General features: G+C 42.1%; 1 protein-coding gene across 2 annotated transcripts in view; it reads left to right on the forward strand.

Moving 5' to 3' along the window:
• The window catches only part of PSMD14 (proteasome 26S subunit, non-ATPase 14), a 73821-nt gene extending 48380 nt beyond the window's left edge, over window positions 1–25441 (forward strand). For both annotated transcript variants that reach the window (XM_054971368.1, XM_054971369.1), the window contains 5 exons: window positions 6197–6304; window positions 9897–9971; window positions 12241–12366; window positions 13108–13170; window positions 19586–25441. In XM_054971368.1, coding sequence (XP_054827343.1) covers window positions 6197–6304; window positions 9897–9971; window positions 12241–12366; window positions 13108–13170; window positions 19586–19684 — 471 coding nt within the window. In that variant the 3' untranslated portion in view covers window positions 19685–25441. The remainder of the gene's footprint in view (window positions 1–6196; window positions 6305–9896; window positions 9972–12240; window positions 12367–13107; window positions 13171–19585) is intronic.
• Window positions 25442–26806: the final 1365 nt, after the last annotated feature.

A 26806-nucleotide genomic window follows, 5' to 3' on the forward strand; every position in this document is an offset into this window, starting at 1 on the left:
TCAGCTGTGAATCTAGCCCTGCCTCTTTCAGCTCTGATGAATTCAGCTGAATTCATCATAGAAGTCCTAGTGCACACAGCACATGAATGAGGCTATGATCTAAGGATTTTTAAACATCATGAGACATAGCATCCACTGAGGCATGTGCATGCTTGGGGTTTCGCACCAGGATTAGTTAAGGTATCAAGTCTACTTACATATCTCTTTATTTGTTTATTTTTATTTATAGTCCACCTTTCTCACATAGACTCAAGGCTAGACACGGGCACGAAATTGAAAAAAAACTGAAATGAGAGGTTTGTGTTTTGTCATGTTTCACAAATCACAGAACATGAATTTTTCACGAAATTGACCAATTTCACAAAATGGTTTGTTAGTTTCGTGATTCATCAGAACCAGGGGCATTTCAATGGCCCCCTTCACCCATAGATGCCAGACAAAGACAAGCAAAGAATAAATAAGGGAGGCCTCAGTTAAGCTAGGCCCCAGAGCCAGGCACAGGCCAGCAGATACGGGGGTTGGGTTGAAACTTGGAGCGAGGGGAGGCACCCTCACCCAAAAGACATTCCCACAAGCTCCCAAATCCACTCTCCCAATTCCAGCAACAATTCCTCCCTCTTCCTCTTTCTACTGGAACTGAACCACGAGGCAGCGAGAGCTGTGCCTTAAATAAGAAATGCTCACATAGAGCAGAACAGAAGCTCTCTGGTGGTTGGCAGACAGATCTGGCCATCAGGGTTTAGAGGGAAGAGATTGTTGTTCCCATGGCTACAGAAAGGCCATCTCCTCAGTTTTCTAATCTCCTGCCCCTTGCTACATAGGGCAAGCTGGGAGATCTTCAGTTGGCAGGGAGCGCATCCTGTCAGGGTTTTGAGAGCTAAGATTGGGGTTTCCAGGGCAACAAAAGATCTGCAGACTTTCCTGGCCTCTGTTGCCTAGGGAATCAATAGATTGGCGCCAACCTGTCCAGCGTTACAAATCAACCATGAAGCTTACGAATTTATTTATTTAATCACATTTCTAGACCGCCCTCCCCGTCAGACGGTCTCAGGGCGGTTTAACAACAGTTTAAAATAGTAAAAACATTATTAAAACATTAAAACATTATATCAAAACAATTAAATTTTAACGGGTATAAAATATTAAAATGCAGCATTTTCCTGCATGGGTGGTGGAAGGTCTTCAGTGGTATGGCCGGCGAGAGGACAGCCTAGCCCCCACCAAATGCCTGGCGGAACATCTCTGTCTTGCAGGCCCAGCGGAAAGATAACAAATCCTGCCGGGCCCTAGTTTCCTCAGACAGAGAGTTCCACCAGATCGGAGCCAGGACCAAAAAGGCCCTGGCTCTGGTAGAGGCCAGGCGGACCTCCCTGGGGCCAGGGACCATCAGCAAATGCTTAGTGGCTGATTGAAGCAACCTCCGGGGAACATATGGGGAGAGGTGGTCCCGAAGGTATGCTGGGCCCAGTCCGCATAGGGCTTTATAGGTCAACATCATAACCTTGAACTGGACCTGGTACTCAACCGGTAACCAGTGCAGCTGACAGAGGATAGGTATTATATGAGCCATGATTGGTGCTCTGGCAACCACCCGTGCAGCTGCATCCTGCACCAGCTGCAGTTTCCGGATCAAGCCCAAGGGAAGCCCTGCGTAGAACGAGTTGCAGTAGTCTAATCTGGAGGTGACCGTTGCCTGGATCACTGTTGTAAGGTCATGGGTTGATAAGTAAGGGACAAGTTGTCGAGCCTGTCTTAGATAGAAAAATGAGGATCGAACAACCGCTGCGACCTGTGCCTCCATAGACAAGGAAGCATCCAGGACCACCCCTAGGCTCCTCACTCTTGACACTGGCGTAAGTGGCGCTCCATCAAGAGTGGGGAGCCGGAGTCCCGCATCCATGGACCCTAGACCCACATGCAGGACCTCCGTCTTCAAGGGATTTAGTCTCAGCCGACTCTGCTTCAACCATCCAGTCACAGCTCTGAAGGCACGTTCCAGGACATCTGGGGCAGAGCCAGGCCGGCCGGCCATCATCAGATACAATTGGGTGTCATCTGCATATTGGTGGCACCCAAGTCCGAAACTCCATACCAGCTGGGCGAGGGGACACATATATACATTAAATAGCAGGGGGGAGAGTATTGCCCCTTGAGGGACACCACACACCAACGGGTGGCGGGATGACAACTTCTCCCCTAGTGCCACCCTCTGTCCCCTTGCCTAAAAAAGTGGATTTCATGAAAAACACGGCCCTACAAATCACGTTTTCGTGAAGCATGAAACTGCCCGATTTGTCGCGAAATTTGAGTAATATTTCGATTCGTGCCCATGTCTACTCAAGGCAGATTACCCAGTGTAAGTCAATGCAGTCAACAGAATGAGCCATCTACTAAGCAACGCAATAGGACTAAGATTACAGCTGTCTAAAACAAAGCATGTTAAACCATGCATAAAATGATACTACATAAGAAAAAGTATAGCAAATAATACATGATTTCAAGCTAGTGAGGTTAAGCCCAGAGTTAAATTCTGAAGCATACTGTGCACAATTTAAATCCCATATTTTAAGTTACTCTGCATAATCATAGAGGTAGAAGGAACATACCTATATATCCCTGGCCCAATCTAGGGCTGAGCATTAGGGCTGTTGAGTAATTGAAGGTGCCTTGTGCCAAAGGAGTCTGAAGGTAAAGCACGACTTACAGAACACTTTCAAAATGGACTGGGCAAGTGAACCAAGAATAATACTTTAAAAAAAAATGAAGGTGGGGTGAGGAGAGTACTTCTCAACCTGACGGGGGAGGGATGGTGGAGAAGATGGTACCTGAGACCATGGAAGGAAAAGAAGAAGGGAGGCGGGGCAGAAACCACTCGCCAATTCCCAGTCCTTCGTAAATTTTGGACTTGTACCTGAAATGTCATATTTGTTGAACAGCAGGATTTAGGTCCAGTGGTACCTTAGAAACCAACCAGATTTTCAGGGTATAAGCTTTCGAGAGTCAAAGCTCCCTTCTTCAGATACAAGGCTGTTCGTATTTGTTGACCTTGGTCTGCCATTTGTTTCTGATGAGTGCTGTCTGTACTAGTGTCCTCCGGGAATCACATGAGATTATTTATTTATTTATTTAGAACATTTTTATGCTGCCTCTCCAACAAATTGCCCAAGATGGATTACAAAACAAAAATAATAAAAACAAAAGTTATTAATTAAAATCCAGCATTAAAAAAAAGCCTCAGCACCCCCCCCCCCAAAAAACCATGGATCATAAAAACAAACCACAGACAGCTTAAAATGAGTTTCCAGGGTAAAATGGCATTTTAAAAAATTAACCCCTTAATTAAAATTCCCAATTTTTTGTTACATATGTTGAGAATTATCGGTTCTAAATGGAGGGTCCCGGGCTATCTTCAGCTTCAGGATGATAGGAGAACCTTGACCAAGCGCTGGATGTGCTCTCAGCCTTCTTCGGTTCCCAAAAAATAGATGGGAGATGGCCTCATCCCCCTTAATCTTACATCTTTTCCATTTCAGTAATGGCAGCATTTGGGGGGACATTCTACACTTACTTAGATATCCTATAATTGTAGAGTTTGACATAAGTTTTTCGCTCTGCTATTAAAGGCCTGTGACCAGTTATCAGACTCGTAGATGAATCTATTTCCTGCATACAAATGATAGCAAGTAGGAAACAACTTTTTGCCTTAGTATTGGCTAAAAGTAACTCCATTTTAGGGATGCTCGTGTGCATTGTCTATTGCATTTGTAACCCACTTTCTGCATTATAGTATGTCATGCCTTGGGCAGGGGGAGGGGGTTGGTTTGCCTTAATTTCCAGCCCTGCATTGTTTCGTTGGATGCCTTATGCTGTCTGGTCAATTTTTTTTGTATATTTTGCAATCTGCCTTGAGTCTTGGTGAGAAAGGCAGGGTAGAAATATAACAGCTAAGCTAAAACTAAACTAAAATTTATTTACAAATGCTTAAAGGAAACTTTGGGTGCAGGATGACAATTCGGTGTGTATGATGGTCTTGGAAAACTCATCCATTGATTGAATTGGTGCAGGCACTTAGAAGTACAGAACAGTCCTATGCACAGTTACTCTGCACAGGACTGTACTCTTAGCTGCCTTTCTTGCTGCTCGTCCTCATGGCTTAAAATATTTATATTCCACCATTTCTTGTGGCTCACTGCATATACAAATCACAATTTAAATTATATAGACTAAAATAAAATCACAAATGACAAGTCACAGTATAATCTGTTAGTAAAGCATTTGTTAACTTCTCACTGCTCCCATAGAGAGGATATAATCTCCAAGAAGTTGTTCCAACCCCACCCGCCCCTGTCTTGAGATACCAGCTGATGGGCAGAGCCAAATGGCTTCTGCATCAAGACATGGTAATCTTTTTGCTTTGCGGGTCTCTGGATTTGTGTTTAACCTCATTTATTTCAGTCTTGTCAGGTCTGCGTGAGACTTCTAACCTTTGCATCATTGATCCTTCGTACTCCTTCCTGCTACTTTTCTTCATTTTATGAAATCTCTTGGGAATGAGCCCTGGATGGTTCTCTCCTGTGCTCTTAACACTTTCCTGTCCTCATGGTCTAAGAACTGGTTCAAATGCCTGCCGTATCTACAAAACTCTGGCACATAGAAAGAGGCATAAAAATTGATATTTGCGTATCTGATGACCTCATGTTTTTACGTGATCTAAAAAGCCTTAACTGGCCACAGGCATTTGTACAACTGCGTTTAGAAATCTACACAGAGTTTTTATGTTTTTTCACATGCAAGTGCTTCCCATATAGCAAATTATATTAAGGTTGAAGTGGTCCCAAGGCTGTTGAGGTTGCCATAGATGCCTCCATCCCACCTCTGGACTTGCATAGCCACCATGATTGTATGTGGTGTAAACTGCTTGACACAGATGTATAAGTTGTGTTCTCTTGATGAAAGAGATGCCAGCCTCAAAATTTTAAAATGCTTCACCACATCTCTAATAGTTACCCACCCACCCCCCAAAATATCCCTCTGTGGTGGGTCAGTCGCGCTGCAGATAGGAGATGGATAGTAGTTTGTTAAGGCCACTTAATGACTTTGTGGTTCAAGTGAGATACGAACTGTAGCAGTTGGATTTGCAGACTCTGTGCGTGCAGTTTCTCTGTAGCCTCTTCTCAGAGGAAGACACATGCATTCAGAGGGGCCTAATTGTTTTCCTACTTTTGACACTTCCACTAGAGGCAATTGTTGCGTGTTACCACCTCACATTGTTCCCTCCCCTTCACAATGCTGTTTCTTGGGGGGATTAACCCCTGAGAGGAGCACTTTAGGATGCAGAGTGGGAGAGGAGGCAGGAAAATGTATGTGAGAGCCCTCCATCATTCTCTTGCTAGATAAGGTCCATCTTTCTGTTTTGCAGAAAGATCCTTGGACAAAATCAGCAGGGCACAAGTCCATAATTTGTGGAGTTCTTAACAGCAAATAAAAATAAGTAAGAAACTTCTGAAAGCCGCCTGCTACACTTTTTTCTGTCATAAGTGACCTTGATTCTCCCCCCTCCTCCTTTTTTCTCTATTTTACTCCTGGCCATGACACTGACAAGGTGGTCATAATCCATCCGACAGTTTATAACCTCTTTCCTACTTGCAGGGAGTAAAAAGCATCTGACTAGAGGGGAATACACAGGGCAAGTTCCTTGCTGACTATAATTTTGTTGTCATTTCAAGTATTCCAGTGGTATAATTGATGTGACAGGACTGGGCTTTAAACATATTCCCTTAGCTCGTGCTCACTTTCAGTTTTAGTCTCTCTGTCATTCAATTTGACTAGGTAAGATGTAGGTGACAAATATATACATGTCTTTAAAGTTACATTGTGTGTGTGTGTGTGTGTATATATATATATACATACGTAGAAAGAGATGTATACTTGGCTTCTGAAACATATAAAACTTAAATTTATTTTCTCTTCCTTGAAACGTGCAGTAATTAATGTCACCTTATAATAGAAGATAGAGTTGGTGGGCTGCTGGCAAAGTCAGCAGGAGGCTTTCTCTCTTTTTATTAATATTATAATTAAATAATTTTCTGGAAGAAGGCCAAAACTCAGATGCGAGTTGATCATGACTTGTCCACTGTTAACTTGGTGCAGTCGCTTGCTTCTACAAAGAATTGACTTTGGAGTCTTGTTTTTACAGGTTGTTATCGATGCCTTCAGATTGATCAATGCTAATATGATGGTCTTGGGACATGAACCAAGACAAACAACTTCAAATCTGGGTCACTTAAACAAGCCATCTATCCAGGTAAAATTCATTGTTTGATGTTGGTGTGTTCACCTTGAGATGTGAGTGATTCTTGCAGCTTAAAATATAATCGCTGACCATTTTGTGCCCAGCAGGATTTGAGTCCAGTGGCACCTTAAAGACAAACAAGATTTTCAGGGTATATTGAGAGTCAGAGCTCCCTTCTTTAGAGCTCTGACTCTCAAAAGTTCATACCCTGAAAATCTTGTTGGTCTCTTCTTCTACTGCAGACCAACATGGCTATCCACCTAAAACATTTTGTGCTCGTAACTCTTCTTTTTAAAGAAGAGTAATGAAAGGATTTAAAATGAAAGAATTTAAAGCACCACATTTTCAGGTCATAAAATACTAAATCTTGCTACAAAGGTACAGCTGTGTTAAATGCAGAATGAAAATGTTCAAAATTGGCTATTTTATGTATTACCCCCACTGCTTTGTCCTTTTGCTACAATCATACATTGTTATTCAAGGGATCATATGCAGATTAATTCTGTGCTACTCACAGTTTTCTCAATAACTTCTTTCTTTTCCTCCCTTTTTTCCTCTCTATTTGTCTTAGTTTTTCTTACAAATTCTGGAGACCCTCAAAGCAGTCAGACTATAGTTTAAAAAGTAGTTAGACCATAATCTTAAAACCAAATACATGTGAACAGATCAACAAGTCTATTTCAGACTTATACACGTTAGAAAAATAGGCTAGCAGTTTTTTTCATCTCTGGGATCTCCTTCAAGATGAAATTAGAAGCATGTCATGGACATTCGTACCTCTTCTCATGTCCCTAGCCACTGCAGGCGGAAAGTAATGGGTAAACCAGTAGCTCTGTCCATCTCTGAATTCGTTGCTGATCCCCTTTTTACAACAAAAGGATCCCACTCACAGTCTCAAACTATTATTATCCTGGAACCAGAAGAAGATCTGAAGAGGCACATATATGTATATTTTTTTTAGTGAAACTGCCAAATCAGCATGGTTTAGGATCACAACCAATCCAAAACACATATCCTTTAAAATAAGCTGTATAATGCAGTCTTGCATATCCTTTAAACAAACCAGTAAAGCTTTCAACAGCTTAAAGCAGGGGATTTGATAACAGGAGATCGAGACTGTTATATTGCATCAGCCTATAGAAAACGTGAGCTTCGATCTTTTAAACTTCTATTTGTGCATAAATTCTGTTTTGATATAACTTCCGGGGAGAGAGTTGATCCATCCAATACATACCTCTTTTCAAGTAAGTCCTGTCAAAAGATGGAGACAGGGATTTGGTTTTCGGTTCTCTCCGAGTAAGGTTGGGGGAGGAGTGCAGGCTTTCCATGCGGAAAGCATCTTGTTTCTTAAACAAGTGTTCCCTCATGAATGATTAACATCTTTGTCGTTATCATTCTCATGCACTAATGACGATACTGCCAAAGAAATTATTATTTTTCTTTAAAATGCATTTTAAAAGGCCCAGATCATTCCAAGCAAGAAGCCTTAATTATTTCTCTGAAGATTAATTACAAGCACACTAATCGCAACATATGCTGGAAACACTGCCCTCACATTTGAAAACAGCATCAGAGACTCCAGCCCCCATTCTCACCTTGGAGACTTCCGATCCAGTCATAGTTCTAAACCCCTCTGACATCAAAACATGGATAAATTGCTTGATTATTTCGTCACACGTTCCCTGTCTAACAATAGCTTAACAGAAGAACTCAGTGCACACAGCAGAATTGCTCTTTAATAAGGCAGAAGGATTGTGCTCTTCATTTAAGTTAGAGCAAACTGCAAAGTATAATGAGTATGAAAGAACCCACTTATGTTTTTTGATTGGATGCAGGCAAGCCTGTGCTTGTATCTTTCCAGAGAATACATTACTGGGCTTTTTTAGGTAGTATGTGTAAACCCCCACAGTGTCCTACTGCTTCATTATTTTTTTCCCTTTAGAAAGTTAAGCAATATCTTGGTCTCCGAACAGCCATTAAATGCAGAGCCCACTTCTGCTGGCCTGGTGTTTTGCTGATTCTAAGCCAGTGCCGAACCTGCTGCACATTTCACTCAGCTCAACATGTGTCAGTCCTTACAAAATGGAGGGCAAGATTCAAAGAAGTGATGCAGTTGCATTGGGGATGATAGCCCTTGCAGCAGGATAGTTGATGGCAGCACCTTCTGCTACTGAAGTGACAAGGTGCTTTTTGGCTTCAAAGGCAACTTGTCTTTTCAGCAGCGGGGAACCTCTAGAATGCACATGCCCCCGTCCCCAAAATCCCAGTCATCAAAAATTAGCCTACTCACACTTGTGGTTATAATCCTTTGTGAACATTTAACATTTATTTGGATCCTGGCCAAAAGTAGGTGTACAAATGTATTTATGCATTTTATAACAAATGTTAAAGAGTATAATTTGATCTCATTGTGGTACACTTTTATGTTTTTTCTTTTTTGTGATTGCTCAAATAGTAAAATTCTGAACTGCTAGCAAGACTTACTCCTATCCTATACCAAGTTCCTAATTTGACCTTTGGCCCATTTCACCCTTCTGTTGCATCCTTAGGAAATGTATATTTGTATTTTCTTGGAGTTGCAGGAACACAGCAAGATTTTAGAGCATATATGAAGACATGCAGCACCTTGCCTCCTTTCCCAGTGGCTCAAGGTGGTTTATGATAACATGATTAAAAACAATTAAATCCAACCCCATCCCCAACCTCATAAAATGTCTGTTTCCGACCCCCCATTAAAAGTCCTGGTGAATAAACAGCTTAATTGCACCTCCTAAAGTTTCAAAGGACAGCATTCCCCCTCACCCTCCTCAGAGCCTGTTCCAGAGAATGGGAGCAACAACAGAGAAAGCATGGAGTCCTCATCAATGCCAGGCAGGCCACTTTATTTAAACATTTGTACCCCACTTTCTCTCTTGGTTCAAGGCAGTTTTAATAACAACCAACCAAAAGGTAGCAGTCTAATGGCTGCAGCTGGCCCATGGGGACATACATGGAGTGGTCGTGTTGTGATTTTTCGTGCAGGTGAAGATACTAACTATTAATATACCCTATAGTTTGCCAACTGTGAAATGAGTATTTCACATTTGGGAAACCATAGGGTGTATTAATGTAATTTGGTCTACATACTTGAGAAATCGCCTCTGAAACTTGCTACATCCATGGGCTCATGTTTCAGCAGGCTGCTGTTCTCTTAGCCTCAGCCTTCATCTGCTATGTAACACGACTGGTGGCCTTCCTTACATGGCTTGTGTAAGGATTACTGTGATGATGCATGTTGCCTTAAACCCTTCTAAACAGAAGAGAAGATTTCCAGCTTCAAGATTTCAGAGAAATCTTGAAGAAAAGTTAAATTGTCCCATAGTAAGGCATGAATCTTTTTCCTTATAGGAAATGAACTTTGTCAGAGCTAAGTATCTTGCACAACTGTTTTGTCAGGGACACAAATGTATTATTTTTAAAAGACTTGAAGAACAAAAAATGGTGGTACAAATCAGATCAAAAACTGTTTGGATCTCATGAACTGTAGAATATCTAGAGTTCTTCCTCTTTTTGGATATGCTCTGGGGTATATTATTTATCCATTATATTTATTTTCTTTTTCTAGGCTTTAATTCATGGTCTGAATAGACATTACTATTCCATCACTATCAACTACAGAAAGAATGAACTAGAACAGAAGGCAAGTTAATTTTTTTCCTAGGGTAATTTCACTTATTTGCTTTAGGATCATTTGCAAATGATTTAAACTGGCTAGTGGCATGCAACAGTGTTGTGATCTGAATTTTAATTTCTGGTCTCTTTCGTTGTCGTTTTCTATCGCTATTTTCCTTCTGCTCCTTTTCATCATATAGCAAAAGCATTGCTGAGCCGCACGAACCTCAGTCTGAACTCCTATTAGGGAACTGCATTTCCTCCAAGAGGCATCTGCATGCATAGCCAGGAAATGCTAAATAAGTGGTTGGTGAAAATCAGTCTGTCTTACTTAGAGGATTGAGGAACTTTTTTTTGTTTAAATTATGACAAAAATGTAGCTACTGTGTTTTTAAGCTTCTTCTTTGCGCAAGTTTATCTTCTGTTTCTGCAATGAACCTGTTAATTTTCTTGCAGTAATTATTTAAAAAAAAAAAAAAAGCTTATACCTTGCTTTCTTCCCTGGTCCAAAGTGGCTTGCCAATTTAAAATAAAGGTTATGAAACCAGACGATCTAGCAAATGCTCCAAAGTTAATTCCGTTACTTGAGTGCCTGCATCCAAGTGAACACACTGGTCAAACTGCCAGAAAAGATTATGGCTTCCTTTGAAAGGCCTGTTGAGGAAGGAAGGCTTTACAGGGCACCTTAAATCCCTGTATGGTTGAACACTGTCGGATTTGCCCAAAGTATGTCCACAGAAACGTCAGGACCGCCACTGACACAACCTTCATGCCAGAAGTTCACTGCCATAACCACCAAGGACACAATTCATAGAAGGACTGGTTTGGGTTGTGCTTCTCTTAACCAGGCCTGGTGATGGCCACCACACAGCATATCTTAGCAACTTGCTACCACACAACGTTTTCAATTTAATACGATTTTTTCCAGGGAGTGGCTTCCAGGAGGGGGAAAGGAGGGAAAACTGAAAGCCAGTTTTGTATAGTAATTAGAGTGCCAGATTCCCACTCTGCCATATAATGTTCACAACATAATCCACCTGGTTTGCTCATTATTGGCAGTAAAGTTGACTCAGTGGCCCCTGTTTAAATATCCTGCTGTGTTTTTCGTCCTTGAAAATGCATGAAAATTAACAAAAGGCATTATTCCGTTCACTGTCAAGATGTCAATCTTATTTCCTGAAGTCCAGACAGAACCCAGCCTTCTCACTCGGAGCCAGTTAATTTCGGCTCGCAAGAGTCAAAAGTGTTGAATTCTTTTGGTGCTTTAAAAACAAAGCCTAACAAACCTGTGATATGCGTGAGCAGACAGATTTGATAAAGTGAGATGGGTGTGTTCACATAAGGGCTGTGTTTTGCACATCAGCTTTTGCTAGGCATCAAGAAACATAGATTATGACGAGTTGTTCCTTCATGTGTCAGTTCCTGTACTCAATTTTGCTTTTTTTGCTCCACCTTCTGGAGTCTGGACCTTAAAAAAAAATCCTCAGGTTAATTCTATCTTTATTCATTGCACTGCAAGCATTTTTGCTAAGGTGATAACAGTAATTGCTGAGTGTGAGAAGGAAAAGATTGTTGGATCCAAGGCCGTTTCTATTAGCATGTATAGCCTTCACCCAGTGTGCTGGCATCCTTTCAGTGTGTGATGTCCGTTTCCCCACATCCATGACTTTGTTCTCATGACTGAGAATGGGACCTCAGCAGTTCTGACACCAATTATGTGCTGGAAGCTGATGGTCTGACTGAAGGCCTTGAAACGGCATGATCACAAGCAGTTTTTAGCACTTAATCAAGGTCTTTGAAAATCTCCCTGTGACGGTAGCTTGTATTTTCACTAATACTTTATATCCCAAACAGTTTCTGTCGCATCAGATCATCTCCGAGGGTATGAGTATTCATGAATAGGGTAAGAAGTTGACCTGTGCAACAGGAAAAAGTCATCTGTAGGAGGCCCATAAAATTCAGACTTGACAGCAGTGTTCTGAATGCCTTCCAGAAAAATTTCCTTTCTCTTGGCAATTATTATTATAAATACCAGCAGACATAGAATGTCTTCAGGATTACTAATATGTCCTGCTAGGGTCTTTTGGGGTTCAGATTGTATTGCAAAACTGGATTTGCTTAGAAGGTTTCAGCTGCCATGATACCTGCACTTAACCACCACAAAATCCTCTACTACATTAACTGACCGAGTGTACTTCTGTATTTTGTTCCTATGAACCATCTGTGAGTGTCTGAAATCTGATACACTTTTTCCAGCTCTTTTGTGAACAGGTTGTTGTTATATATTTTTTTGGCAGATGTTACTCAATTTGCATAAGAAGAGTTGGATGGAGGGGTTAACTCTCCAAGACTACAGTGAACACTGCAAACTTAATGAAACAGTAGTGAAGGAAATGCTGGAATTAGCAAAGAACTATAACAAGGTACTACATTAAGCCGCTGTCTCTTATGAAGACTGCATTAGGACTACAAGACTTGGAGCAAGTCAGCAAGTTACAGCTCATAGGGCTGAAGTATTGGTCAGCCAGACAGCGCATCTTCTGGCTTGTGTTCTGAGATGATCCGGAAGTTAGATGACTGCAGGCAGTGGCAGTTGTATGAGCCCCTGTCATTTGAAAGACAGAAAGCGAATTCAGCCCCCTTTCCCAGAAGTGGAGTAGTCCTTACCCTCATTCCTTGAAAAACTAGAAGTGCTCTGTTTTCATTTAAGCCAAATGGTATGGCAAAGGCTCAACCTTACAGAAGCACCTGGAGTATTCTCATGGGCCCCTTGGGGGTCTAGGACCCCTGTTTTAGAAATGCTGATATAAGAAATAAGCACCTACAGTATCAACAGGAATACGTGTTGGAGGAATAATTATGGTTTTCATAATACCAAATTGTAAAAGTGCAGTATCCCTTCAACAGAAGCATTGGATTTTGAAATACGACTAGATCCCACACAAATAAACAAAGAGCGTGGATCTTTACTATTATGCTGATAACTTGGTACTATTGTGTTTCATGGAACCAGCATAGTTTAGCTTCCTTTTTCATTGGACATGTAATTCTTTAAAGGATGCTGTAGCTTTATGTTCAGTTTTAAATAAAATAGTGTTTAAATGTTTTTGGCTCTGGAATTAATAAGATCTCAAGTGCTAACCTTTCCTGCATTTCCTTCACAGGCTGTAGAGGAAGAAGATAAGATGACACCTGAACAGCTGGCAATAAAAAATGTTGGCAAGCAGGTGAGGTGTAAGGAATTATACTGACGTGAAATTACATGGTTTGTGTATTTTTGTTTAGTCACATGCTGGTGGGTTTTTTCTCCTTTCTTTTAACTCCTTACAAAGAGTTCACTTATTTTCACTGGAACAAATTATTGTCTCTGACTTAAGGTAGTCTGAACAGACAGACTATCATTTGTTACCTGCTACTGTTCCATTAATGGTATGTGCGGCCCCTAAGCAATCTGGTTTTCCTTCGCATTGTAAAACAATGGTTTCAGTTCATTATTGCAGTAGTGAAGACCTAGGCCTCAGTCCAGAGAACTATGTACTTTCTGAGAGTCCCATAAGCTTTAAACTCTGTTTGACTAGCAATCCCCCCACCCCACCCCAAAAAAGGAAACTTGATAGTGAATCTATCATGAGCATAGGCAATCCAGACTCTACTGCACTGTTTTATTGAATATCCCTGTTCAGTTCCATCTGGCAAACACTGCAGCCTGGCTTATCCAAGTCCCCCCGCCCCAGGCATGATGGGGTGAAGGCAAGACGGTCTCCCTTGGTCTATGACTTCATGGCTCCCCATGTTCCCAGCTAGCTCCTCTCCTAGCCTCTCTGCCTGCTATCTCCCGTCCCTTGCTGGCCTTGTACTGCTCTCCTGCTATGGAGCTTGCCTCAGTGCTTCAAGCCACTTTACATCTTTGCCTTCTCTCTTCTGTTCCACCTCCGCTGCCTCCTTTTCTCCATAAGGGCTGTAGATTTCCATCCCACCTCCACCCCCAAGTTTGAAAAGGGCTCTTCAGGCTGTTCCCACCACCTTTTAAACTTTGCAACTTGTCTGGCGAGTCTGCCCCCCCTCCCCAGCCCGTGCTTCAGTTTGGGATTCTCTGGTTTGACATGGGTTCCCTTTCTGTAGTTTGGTTCTGTTGGGCTTTGTTGGTTCATCTTGCATTGGGAATGGGACTTGCATTTGGTTAGGCTTTTGGCCAGGGCTTGCCATTGCTTAAGTTTTTCATTTGCCTGGAAAGCCTTAGAAATGTTTCCCCGTAGGAATCAGTGGAGAGTGGCTAGGAGCACCTTGTTCAGGAGCCCATATAATTGGACCCCTGGGTCCAATTTTCCTGATACTTGGGGGAGAGTTTTAAGTGGATGAGAAGGAGTAGGTTCCCTGCAAATTTGGTGGAGGGTTTTTTTTTTATGTACCCACTTACTTGGGAAAATGTGTCAGCCCCACCATAGTGTTTAGCTACTTTAGAGGGTGCCTTTAAGGACCAAACATGTTAAATACTCTAAAGCAGCTGTTTTCAACCTTCTTTGAAGTGGGACCCACATAAAGTTACTGTATTTTTTGGAACTCACTTCCAAAGTAACTCCATATTACTTTCACCCTTCCCAGTGTAATACACAGAAACATCAGTTAATAATTAACAAGTCTATATTTTTCCTGGGTAGTTATTTGTAAGTATACAGTATAGTGCAGGGGTCCTGAATCCCTTTGAAACTGCAGACACCTTTGGAATTTTGAGAGGGGGTGGCAAGTACTTCCCCAAAATGGCCACTGCAAGAGGTGGAGCTGAAGCTAAAATGGCTGTTGGAGAAAGGGGCAAAACAGAATGCCCTCCACTCTCGCTTTGCCAAGGGGGATTAAAAAGAGATGAAAAAAAGCCTGAGGGGAAGATGGAGGGATTAGAAAGAGTGCCTGAAGGAACCACAATCCTCGGTCCTTACCAGTCCTCCTCATCCACAAGTGGCTGGAAACCCTTTCATCTAATGAGGGTTGACAGTCACAAGTCCTGCCTATTTTCTGAAAATCTTGGCAGGGAAGTACTGCCAGGCACCACATTGAGGATTCTTGGTATAGCGTTATGAGGAACATGTCGTATTTGGGGGGCATTATGCAGAGGCAAATCCAAATTTGCTATCAGGCCTCCCTGAGCCACATGCTCAGTTCACCTTGTTCCTCCTCCTCCCCTCCTGGCTTCCTGCAGTAGAGTTACAGCCCATGTTTGGGTCCCCACCCCAGAGCCTGAGAACTTCTCTTCCTATGAGTGATATAAATATGAGGTATTGAGTCCTTGACTCCCTGTGAGTTCAACACATAGCTACTTGGAAATGTTTCATTGATTTATTTCCAGGTATGTTTTAAGGTTTAGAGTGCCAGTCTGCTGATGAGATAAATTAATCTGAAGTACAGTTTGAGTTTCTCAGTGTTTTTAAAAAAATCAATTTTTCCTCTTGGAAGAAAGAGGCAGTATTTCTTTAGTGCCTGGTGTTGTAGTAACCAGTCAAATACTGTAAAGAAACCCTCCTTCGCATTGGAATGCTAGATATGCCCAGTGCAGCCCATTCATTTAATGACAACAAATGAAGTTGAAGAGGAATGCAAACCATTTTCCTCAGCCAAGGAATCCTTTCTGCTTTTTATTTTGCTGGACCTTTTGCAATGCATTGGGCTTACCCTGAAGGTCCTATCTAGAACTACAGTTCAAGACCTGGGAAGTAGTCGGTGGAATTGAGGCGGGCCTGTAGATCAGTGGCCAGAGCATCTGCTTTGCATGCTGAAGATCCCAGGCTCAATCGTTGGCCTTTCCACTTAAAGGTTTGAGTGGCAGGTGATGTGAAAGATCTGAGTAGCTACTGGAAGTCGGAGTCGACAGTTCTGGCCTTGATAGACAAAGGATCTGACTCAATAAGGCAGCTTCATGTATTGATATATGTTCAGAAAAGGAGAGCTGGAAAGAACAAGCTTAGGGGAAGAAACTTAGGAACTAGTGTTCCTAAGGTGTTTCTTACCAGGTTTATGCAAGAAAGCAAAAGTACGCTTAGCAAAACGAGCCACAAAACTTCTTGACTGAAAGGCATTGCGTGCCAAAAGTATACAGATATAAATGTAATTCATGGCACAGTATGAATTTGTATTTTGCTTGCAAGTTAGAAAGTTTCTAAAAAGAGCATTTTTAGTTTTCTTTCAGGTTCCCCCCTCCCATCTCACAGTTTTTCCTTTCTGTATTTTATGGTTTGTTTTCATTGATTTAATTGGAAAGGGCTTTTGTTTTGAGTGAGGATATCTTAAAATAACATGGGATGGAGTCCCAGTTCCACTGGAAGCAAATGGCAAAGCTCCCATTGATTTCAGTGGAGCCCAGATTTCATTAATGAACTTGGTAAAAAAGAAGAAGAAAAGCAGTGTTATAATGGGACGTTTCTTGAACTTAATGATTAATTTCTAATGTGTACTTATTCAACTAATGCTTATGACATAATGATATTTTAAACATTTATACAGCATCATTTATTAGGCAGAGACTCATTTTAGAGATTTTCTGTTATAAATAAGGGCCAAGCTATGTGTGACAAATGAAAAGCAGTCGTGAAGACTGAGGAATAGGGAACTCATATTTCCTTTATAGGTGAGAAAACAGCTGGTGTGTAGAGATTTTAAGCTTTAAGTAGCTCTTCACACCCATCCCTTCACTCTTCCCAATTTCAGTCAGGGTCTCCAAGGATGCTTTTTCAGTTTTTAAAAATCTGTTGTGTAAGACTTGTACAACTGTGCATCCCATGTAGTGTTTGTCCTCTAATCGTCAGCTCTATGGTAAAATGTAGCACAAAAGTTAGTTTGGCCTAGGCAGTTGGAAAACTAGCACATGTTCATTTGGTTTATATAAACTTTGATGTGTCAGGAATGTTTATCAAATGTACCAGATATTTGGAAGCTGCTTGGGCCCATGATGATCCCTGCCAGTGCAGATTGACAGCTCTTAGGATCATAATCAATGACATTGTCTAAAACGGCAGCTGGGGAACAAAAGTAACATGCAGGCTGATATCTAGCAGATTTTTTCCAGTGTCTGTGGTTGAAATGCTACTGCCATAAAGTGGAGTGGAAGCTGTTGGGTCTTGTACAAGCACCAAGTCAGGCCCCTAAACTAACAAGAAAAAGCAGTATGCAAAATCTGTTTGTTTAAAACGTTTTTACCCTGCATGTGCCCCAAATCAACTTACAATAGGAGAAAAATAGAAATAAAAATACTGTACAGTGCTGAGCTGCAGAAACCTGAAAGTACTGAAATACAGTAACAGGGACTCAGCTCATATACCAATTTAAAGTAATCCAAAACAATTGTAGTGACAGCTGCCTTCCTGATCCAAGTGTACTATAAAGCTATGTCTTCTTGGAGGAATACAGCCTTATCCAAATCAGATTGGCTGAACTCAGCAGTAATTTAATTTAATTTAATTTATTATATTTATATTCCGCCCTCCCTGCTTTCGCAGGCTCTGGGCGGATAACAAATACAAACATGTTTAAAAACATTTAAAAACATTAAATAATACATTTAAAAACATTTAAAAACATTAAATATAACAATTCATGCTGCATAGTGGTTCATACATGCCTCTGTGTTTGCATAGGGGTGATGGTTTAACCCCCCCTTCACAGGGGGGGCGGGCACTGCCCGGCGTTAGCCATATGCCTGGCGGAATAGCTCTGTCTTACAGGCCCGGCGAAATGCAAGCAAATCTTGCCGGGCCCTTGTCTCGCAAGACAGAGCATTCCACCAGGTCGGGGCCAGGACTGAAAAGGCCCTGGCCCTGGTTGACGCCAGGCGGGCCTCCCTAGGGCCAGGGACACTTAAAAGATGTTTTCCGCCAGAGCGGAGAGTCCTCCGGGGCTCATATGGTGAGAGACGGTCCCTCAGATACGTCGGTCCCAGTCCGCGTAGGGTTTTGTAGGTTAACACCAAAACCTTGAACCTGATTCGGTACTCCACTGGCAGCCAATGCAGCTGGCGTAGCACCAGTGTAATATGCTCCCACAGCGGTGCTCCAGCAATGACCCGCGCTGCTGCATTCTGTACCAGCTGTAACCGCCGGATCAGGCCCATGGGAAGCCCAGCGTAGAGCGCGTTACAGTAATCCAACCTAGAGGTGACCATTGCTTGGACCACTGTAGTCATGTCACGGGGAGACAAATAAGGGGCAAGCTGCCTGGCCTGCTGAAGATAATAAAAGGAAGACCTGGCAACTGCAGTGATCTGGTCCTCCATCTTCAAGGAGGAATCCAGAATCACCCCCAGGCTCCTAACCCTCGGGGCCAGTGTAAGTGCTGCCCCATCAAGTATAGGAAGCCGAGGTCCCAAAGCCATCTCCCCACGACCCACATACAGGACCTCCGTCTTCGTGGGATTCAATTTCAGCCGACTTTGTCTCAACCAACCAGCCACAGCCTCAAAAGCACGCTCCAGGGCATCAGGGGCCGATCCAGGCTGCCCGTCCAACAACAGATAAAGCTGGGTGTCATCCGCGTATTGGTGACACCCAAGCCCGAAACTCCGCACCAGCTGGGCGAGGGGGTGCATATAGATATTAAATAATAATGGAGAGAGTATTGCTCCCTGTGGCACACCACAAACCAGTGGCCTACGAGATGACACCCTCTCCCCGAGCGCCACCCTCTGTCCCCGATCATGGAGAAAGGAGACCAGCCACTGCAGTGCTGTCCCCTGAATCCCCACATTGGCAAGGCGGTGGGTCAAAAGCTCATGATCGACCGTATCAAACGCTGCTGACAGATCCAGCAAAATCAGCAGTGCTGATCCGCCCTGATCCAGATGTCTGCGGAGATCGTCTGTGAGGGCGACCAACAATGTCTCGACCCCATGTCCCGGGCGGAAACCAGACTGGAAGGGGTCTAGAAAACAGTAAACAGCACCTCTATCTTGTCTGGATTAAACTCCAGTTTACCACAGTACTATAAAATCAGTGTTGTGTATTTTATTCAAAACAGCCAAGGACCATTGTTTTCAGACTTCAGGAGGGCTGTTCACAGTGACCCTAATCTAGAACCTTATGTATATTCCAAGGGAGAGTCCATAGAATTCTTGGTCAAAGCAGATCTTTCCATTCCGTTAAATTCCTTTTTGCACACTGAGCTTCCCAGCAGAGGGATGGGGGAAGCTCCTGGTGACCATCCAGACACTCTATAGCCGCAAGTCAGATCAGGGGCTGGTCACACACACTCACCCTGACCTACCTCACAAGGTTGCCGGAAGAATAAAATGGAAATAAAAGAACTTTGGATCCCCATTGAGGGGAAGAGGCAGGGTGTGAAGAAAATGAAAAAAAAAATCCCACCTAGCCGGGGGCATATGTGGAAAAATGCTTCAAGAACTTCAAAATACCATTCTCTTGCATATCAGTAACTAAGACTCCATTCAGTTGATATAAACAAAATGGTGTCTCCATCAGTAACAATAAAGTCTTACTAAGAATTTTACGAGAAACTACAGCTAGCATAAAAGAAATTGGAGTTGTAATGGCTTACAAGTCTTTTCAGTCATCAATTAGAAACTTAGAACAGACAATTACAAGCATGATTGTAGAATAGGAGTATGATAATTCCTATAAATAACATCCTCTGTTTATATTTTAGGACCCGAAACGTCATTTAGAAGAACACGTGGATGTGCTGATGACTTCCAACATTGTCCAGTGTTTAGCAGCTATGTTGGATACCGTTGTGTTTAAATAACAACTCTTTTGCTCGCCAACACTGTTTTCTTTCTGTAATCATCCATTGTTTCAAGCACTGAGACTAAGATAAATTTGGATGTCAAAGACATCTGGCATTTGCAGTCTAAGAGCAGCACTATAACACCTTTCCATTTTTGTTGTGCAGTTACTTTGGGGTGTTTTTTTTAAAAAAAAAAATTCTGAAATCTTCACAAACTCCAACACAGTTCAAGACCACCAAGTTGGAAAATGTGTGTTATGTTTTCACTTAATATTTGAAGGGAAATTAGCAGTACATATATATTGATGGTTGCTACGTACATAATTTTTTTAAAAACCCTGTAACCCATTTAGTGTTCTGGTGGTTTTGTTCATAAATTGGAAGAAAAGGTTGGCACAGCTGTACAAAATTCATGCTGAGAACATATATCAGTAAGTTGGCTCTTTATGAATGAAATCTGGATTCTTGTGGCATAGGTGTGATTCTGAAAAAAAAAATCCTTCAGTCTTAAGAAACAACTTGGTTTTAAGCTTTACAATAAACACAGTTTCATTGGTTTAGGAAGAACAGAGAACATAATCCAGGTTTGTTTACACATCATCACAGATCTCTCCCAAGTAGGGGTGTGCAGGGCCAGGTCGCTTCTGGTTTACCCTAAGCTGGAAAACAATTTGGGAATACCATAATTCCAGAGCAGCAAGCCACTTCAGAATTATGGTATTTTACTCGCTTTGGTATGCTCCGTAAATATTCAGAGCATACTGAAGTGACACCCCCACCTCCCACCGCCCTGGGGCAACCCATCCACCCCCACCCACTTACCTTGTGCTGGAGGGGGAGGGAGATCAGCAGCAACATTGCTCAGTGGCAGCAGCGTTGCCCAGTGGCGGCAGCGGCAGCGGCATTGCTCCTCAGCTGTGGCGTCGCCTGGCAGCAGCAGCAGCATCAACAACATCATCACTCCTTGGCCGCAGCAGCCGCATCACCCAGCAGCCGCATCACCCGGCGGCGGCTGCAGCAGCAGCGTTGCTCCTTGGTGGCTGCGGCACTCGGTTGCGGCGTTACTCGGCGCCAGCCACAGTGGCCACATTGCTTAGCCACGGCACTCGGTCGCAGCGGCAGCCTGGAGCCAGCTGGCTTCCCTGCCGCCGCCGCCGCTGCTGCTGCCACCACAGCAGGGAGGGCCAGAGCCACCACTGACCACAGGGCCAAGGTAAGTGGGGGTGGGGGGCTGTTTTTTATGCATGCTGGCCCCAATCTGGAAATTCCAAATCTTTACGGATCGGATCCGATTTGGGAATTTTTCCCGAATCGGATATCCAAACCGCACACCCCTACTCCCAAGTTTTATGCAGCAACTGAAAAGGAAGTATCACAAACCCTAGGATGTGGCAGAGGAGTCAGTCTTATGTAAAATGCTTGCAAGAACCTGGAAAACAAATCATGAAACTGGTCAGTGTCCAGTGATAGTACTCTGCACTCTAATATGAGGATATATGGGTTCATTATTTTCCCCCTCAGTCTTTGAAAGAGTATGTGTGATGCTCAGTTTGATTTCAGAATACAATCTCACCTGCAGGGCACAGGTGTATAAAGAGACATCTGGTAACAAACATAGCAGTGCATTTCTTCTAGGTTAGAGATGTAAATCTTCCGGACATTTTGAAGTGCATTGCATTGCTATCAGTATACAGCTGTGTGCCTTGTTGGTTATCAGATATATTGTACCATTACACCAGTGCAATTTGTAGGCATTCAGTACTGCTCGAAACATCATGTAATCTGGCTAACAGCGATACATACTACTAGGCAGAAGGTTACAGTTCCTCAGCCAAGTAGCCATAATTTGGGCGATCCCTAAACTCAGACCAAATGTGGTTAATCATCAGGCGCACGTGCCTGTATCTCTGTATCTCTCGCTGGTTCCACCAAGTTCCTTTTTCAAGTTCTAAAGGACTGGATCCAAATGGATTTCACAAACTACTTTGAAAAGCTCCTAACTTCCATAAATGGATTGTTCAGTGTGCTAATACACTTGCAAAGTCACAAATCTTTTTCCTTAAAGTGACTTCTGTGTAAATTCTCCTCATATTCTTGGGAGGTATATAAGAAAATAGTCACGGTTTAAAACGTGCTGCTTTCACTCCCATTTGCGGGGGGAAATAATAAAAAGAACTACCTTGTGCTAACACACCACTTGTCTTCTCTGGTAACAGGGTGTTTGTGGTTGCAAGGGAAATATTTCTTGCAAAATGCAGGCAGTTCTTACGGTTTTCACTAAGCCTTGCCTTAGAAGAATTTCCAATCAAAAAATAAGAATGACTGGACAAGTTTCATTCAAGCTGTTTCAGCAAATCCATACTGGATGGGCTTTAAGTTCCTTCTGTTCAGTTCCTCTGTAAGAAGTTCTAACAGTTTCCTGTGTATTAGAAAGATCTACTCATTAATCTACCTCTAAGGACTCTGATGGGCACAATAAGACCAAACCTAGAGATACATTAATTGGCAAGCAGATGCTAACGAAATTTGTTTAATAGTGTTAACAGTTGGCTGTGTTAACATGAACGTTCCTTAGGCCTGACCTCTATTGTGTATTTTTCCTTGGCAGAACGCGTTTCTCTTCACTACGCTCTTCTTGTTCTGCCAAAGATCATGTGTATATTGAATAATATAGATGTGAGTTTGGATTTGAGGAAAAGCATAAAAGTAAACATGAAAAAATAGATGATTTCTTCAAATAGCTTGTATGCCAAATTCTCTTCTTGAAATTTTTGGAGCTGCTGCTAATGGGATGTCTTTGCTGGCAGAATGGCTCAGATCCTGGGAAAGAATGATCATATGGACCCTGCTAATACTCCAAGAATGCAATCCTCCGCAGAGTTACTGCCTCATATGTCTATTGAATATTTTAGCAGTCTTAGAAGGGTATAAATCTATGTGGGATGGTACTATAAGAGTGCAGTCCTAAGCAGTTACACCCTTCTAAACTAATTGACTACATTGGACTTAGAAGAGGGTAACTTGTTAGGATGGCATTGTTAATGTAATAGTACATTCCATATCATCATCATCATGTCTGGAATAGCCTCAGTATCTTCTCTCTCCCCAATATGACTGAGCTAAAGGAACTGAGAGAATACATCTGGGGCTCTGCTAACCCAGGGTTTTATGCAGGGGTGGGGGCCTACCAGCAGATGTGGCCCTCTCAGGAAAGACCTTTTGGTCTAACTTCTTGGGAACTCTTGCTCTTGGTGTACGAGAAAGAAGCTAGTTTTAGGATTGCTTTCAGCTGGGCCATTGAACATCTCTGCTGCTGCGTTAATTCTATCTAGAAACAGTTTCTAGTGTCTTCTAAATTCCAGCCATGAAACTGGGTAGGGAAAGAGGTAAGTTGAATATTATCAAGTAAATATTATCAGAGTTCTGCATATTTTTGAACTTCCGAGAGTCTTCTGACTAGTACTATGGAACACCCTCTTTACCTTTCCTCTGAAACCTGCCCCCACACACTTGTTTTTAAAAGTAATTCTATATTTTTAATGACAGGATATTTTAATAGTATTCATCAGAGAATACTTCAGTTAATTTTGTTACTACCAAGCCTCGGGCCATTTGAAAAAATTAAAAAGAAAATGTGCTAAATTCGCAAGCATTTATAGCAGTCTCAGCAGCAAGATGTCTATATAAAATTGCTTCTTCACTGTGGAGTCAAAGTATAATGCTATTTAATTAGAAATAATCCTCATGAGATTGTAGCCACAGAAATGTATCAAACTTTGTGGTACAATTCATACAAAGAAGCTATCAGATACACTGTTTGTGTTTCTTTTTGATTTAACTATTTTTGAAATATCTTTCCTGGTAAATGCAGGGTTAATAGATCACCCCTTGCCTTCAGCACGGATAATAACATGAAACAGCTCTGTGGGCTAGACTAAAGCCCTGTCTTCTTTAGTGGTCAGCCCAGAAAGAACACAATTCCAAGCCAATAATACATCTCTGTGTTCTTTGCTTCAGTAGGGAACTGTTTATACTTAAATCTCCCTCACTGCAAAATAGGTCCTTCATTTGGCAGGGTTGAGCACAAAGATTTTTCTCTAAAAAGTATTCTGATCTAAGTGGAACATCTTTATGAATGTTGGTAGATTGTCTCTCTTATTTGGTAATGTATTTTAAAATATGTTTCATAGAAGTTTTGGTGTGATAAAAAGGTGTTTTTAAATCTCACTGATGTCAGTGGGACAGCATAGATCCTTTGGAACAAGGGAAGCAAGTCCCATTGAACACAGTGGGCTTGCTTTCAGGAAACAGCATGTTTGTCATTTATACAATTTCAGCTCAGTCCTAAGCATTTGTTGAGATCAACCGGGTGAAGAGTTCTGTAAGTACACACACAATTGCAGTCACATTTATTTCAATGACATGTCTAATGTTCACTACACTGCATAGTTTAACACTGTAATTGTGTGAGGGGGTGCCTTTTGTATTGTTTCATCCATTTTAGTTTAATTAATCAATTTTAGTTCTGCCTCATTTAAAAGGCTTTCTGACTTGTACCAAGTGTATATTGAATATACTGTTGTTACAGGCATGATTTAGGCAGCCAATCTTATGGAATATTTTATTTAGAGGACTTTTTTTAAATCCAGAGGACATTCCTACCCTATATTCCCTATCCAGAAAGTGGGAGTTCTGATACTTCACAGAAAACACTTGCTTTGGTATAGTCCCACAGTACCAGATGCAGAGACCAGATTTTCAACCGGTTGTCCAAATACCTCATGTGAACCATTGATAACAGCCCTCTTAATAAAGGAGGATACACTTTATTTCTTACTAGACAGAGACAATATGGGTTTCACTCAATCTTAGCTAATTTCCCTGTTTACTGCAATCTGAGTCCCATACGGCTTTTGTCCATGCAGGTCCCATGATCCTCAGAGTTGCCTTTTTGGTAACTTGTGGCAATCATCCCCCAAAGTCCCACCTCCCTCCCAGAGCTCTGAACCAATCCTTATGATTTTAGCCTTATGCAAATCCAAGTGCTTGTCAGCCAACCAGAGCCCATGGAACCCCACCAGATGGGACAGAGTGAGCAAGACTTAGTTTCAAAGAGGGAAAAGCTTTTTCCCTCAGAGGGAGACTTGGAGGCTCTGGGTAAAAGCATCAGCTTAGCCAGGGTTTTTGTTTAGGATTTTTTGTTTTGGGGTAGGTTTAGGGAAGAACGTTTATTTTTAGGTGATAAGTCTGATGGTAAAAGCCAGAAGCACTGAATCTACCTAGTCAGTTTTTGAGAACCAGAGGTAAAAATAGACACCTCTGAGGGAATCTGCATTTTGGTAACCAGGTCTAACCTGAGGTAAAGGTTCTGAGGGAAGGAGGCAAGAATCTCACCTGGTATTTACCCATTTAAACTGGAACATACACTGAGGAGCGTGTGGTGCAGAGTAGTAAGCTGCAGTACTGCGGCCAAAGCTCTGCTCACGACCTGAGTTTGATCCTGGCAGAAGACGGGTTCAAGTAGCTGGATCAAGGTTGACTCAGCCTTCCATCCTTCCAAGGTCGGGGAAAAGGAGTACCCAGTTTCCTGGGATAAAGTGTAGATGACTGGGGAAGGCAATGGCAAACCACCCCATAAAAATTCTTCCAAGAAGTTGTGATGTCCCCCCATGGGTCAGTAATGACTCGGTGCTTGCATAGGGGATCTTTACTACCTTATGTAACACACTGTTGAATACCAGTTTTTTCTGTTCAATAAAATGTGTTTTGCCTTCACCTTTATCTTGTCTGTTTAGTAAAATATTTAGTAAATGGAGGACTGAATTTATCTCATAAATACATCCAATATTGTTTTAAACATACCTGAAGAAGAGATGGGGCATGCCGTTCACAGGCTCGCAACACTTCATCATAAACTTACGTCATTCATTCTCATGAATGTGGGTTGATGATTCAAAGATGAATGGAGGCTAATGGGAAGGTCCGTTTCAGATGGGCTCCAGGCAGTGACAGAGGACCCTGAAGGGTTTCTATACAACAACATCCTAAACACAAAACGAAGCCCAGCTTATAGATGCTTCAGAGCTTCATCTTATTCAGCCTCCTTCAACTGCCACAGACCCCCTCCTCCCTTTTTACCAGCAAAAAGTTGTTTGGATCCTCCTGTATCTCATAGGGTTGTGAGGGCAGCACACAATGAGGGCCTTGGTGGAAGGGGGTGGATCTCCTGGAAATGTTTTGGTGCAATACTGCTGAAAATTCATTGTTAAAGAACACTAACCATTCCCAGAGGTCCCTTGGGAAAAGTCATGACTATTTAAACCAGCAGAGTAGCTATATCCTCCTGTGTTCTCTCATCCCTCAGCAGCTTATTCCTCTTTGAACATCAGGGATGACTTTATCTTTCATCATTAATACCATGCTTGTTGGTCAGTAGTTATCCATTGGATTTGGTCTGTGGAAAGAATAGACATGGAGTGGTACAGATCTGATTGGTGTGATTTGTGATCCATCCATTTAGTTTAATGAATTGATTAGTACATTTAAATCCTGTCCTTTCTCTAAGGAGCTTAGGGCAGCATAGCTCAGCCTCCCTTTCCTCCATTTTACCCCCACAACGATCTTGTGAAGTAGGTTGGGGTGGAATGGTGAATGTCCTAAAGTTGCTTCTTAAGCTTTATGGCAGAGTGGCGATTTTAACCTGGCTTTCCCAGATCCTAGTCCAACAGATGAGCCAGCTACACCATACTGTTTAAAAACTAGGGATACCTGGGGACATAAACATGGATTGATGTTGGTTGTCTGAAAAACCAAGAGGAAAGCTAGCTACAGAATTTTCTTTGACGTCCACCCCAATGATTCTGATTATGGATACATTTCTGCACTCAACTTGTCTTTTCCTAAATCTTACTCATTTCTTCAATGTTTGCTCCTATCAGTGATGTCAGTAATTCTTGCCATTTTTCTGTTTCTATGAGTATGGGAAGGTATGTAATAATTCTGAATTTGTGGAGTCAAGGAGAGGTGCGAAGATAAAAGAAGATTACTGATGGTTGTCCATTAAAGGAAGTGAATATTAGCTGACATGAGTGCACATCCCTAAAATGGTAGATTGCTAAAATGCAAATCAGTGATATCTTA

The sequence above is a fragment of the Eublepharis macularius genome, chromosome 2 (genome assembly GCF_028583425.1).
Source record: "Eublepharis macularius isolate TG4126 chromosome 2, MPM_Emac_v1.0, whole genome shotgun sequence".
NCBI lineage: Eukaryota > Metazoa > Chordata > Lepidosauria > Squamata > Eublepharidae > Eublepharis > Eublepharis macularius.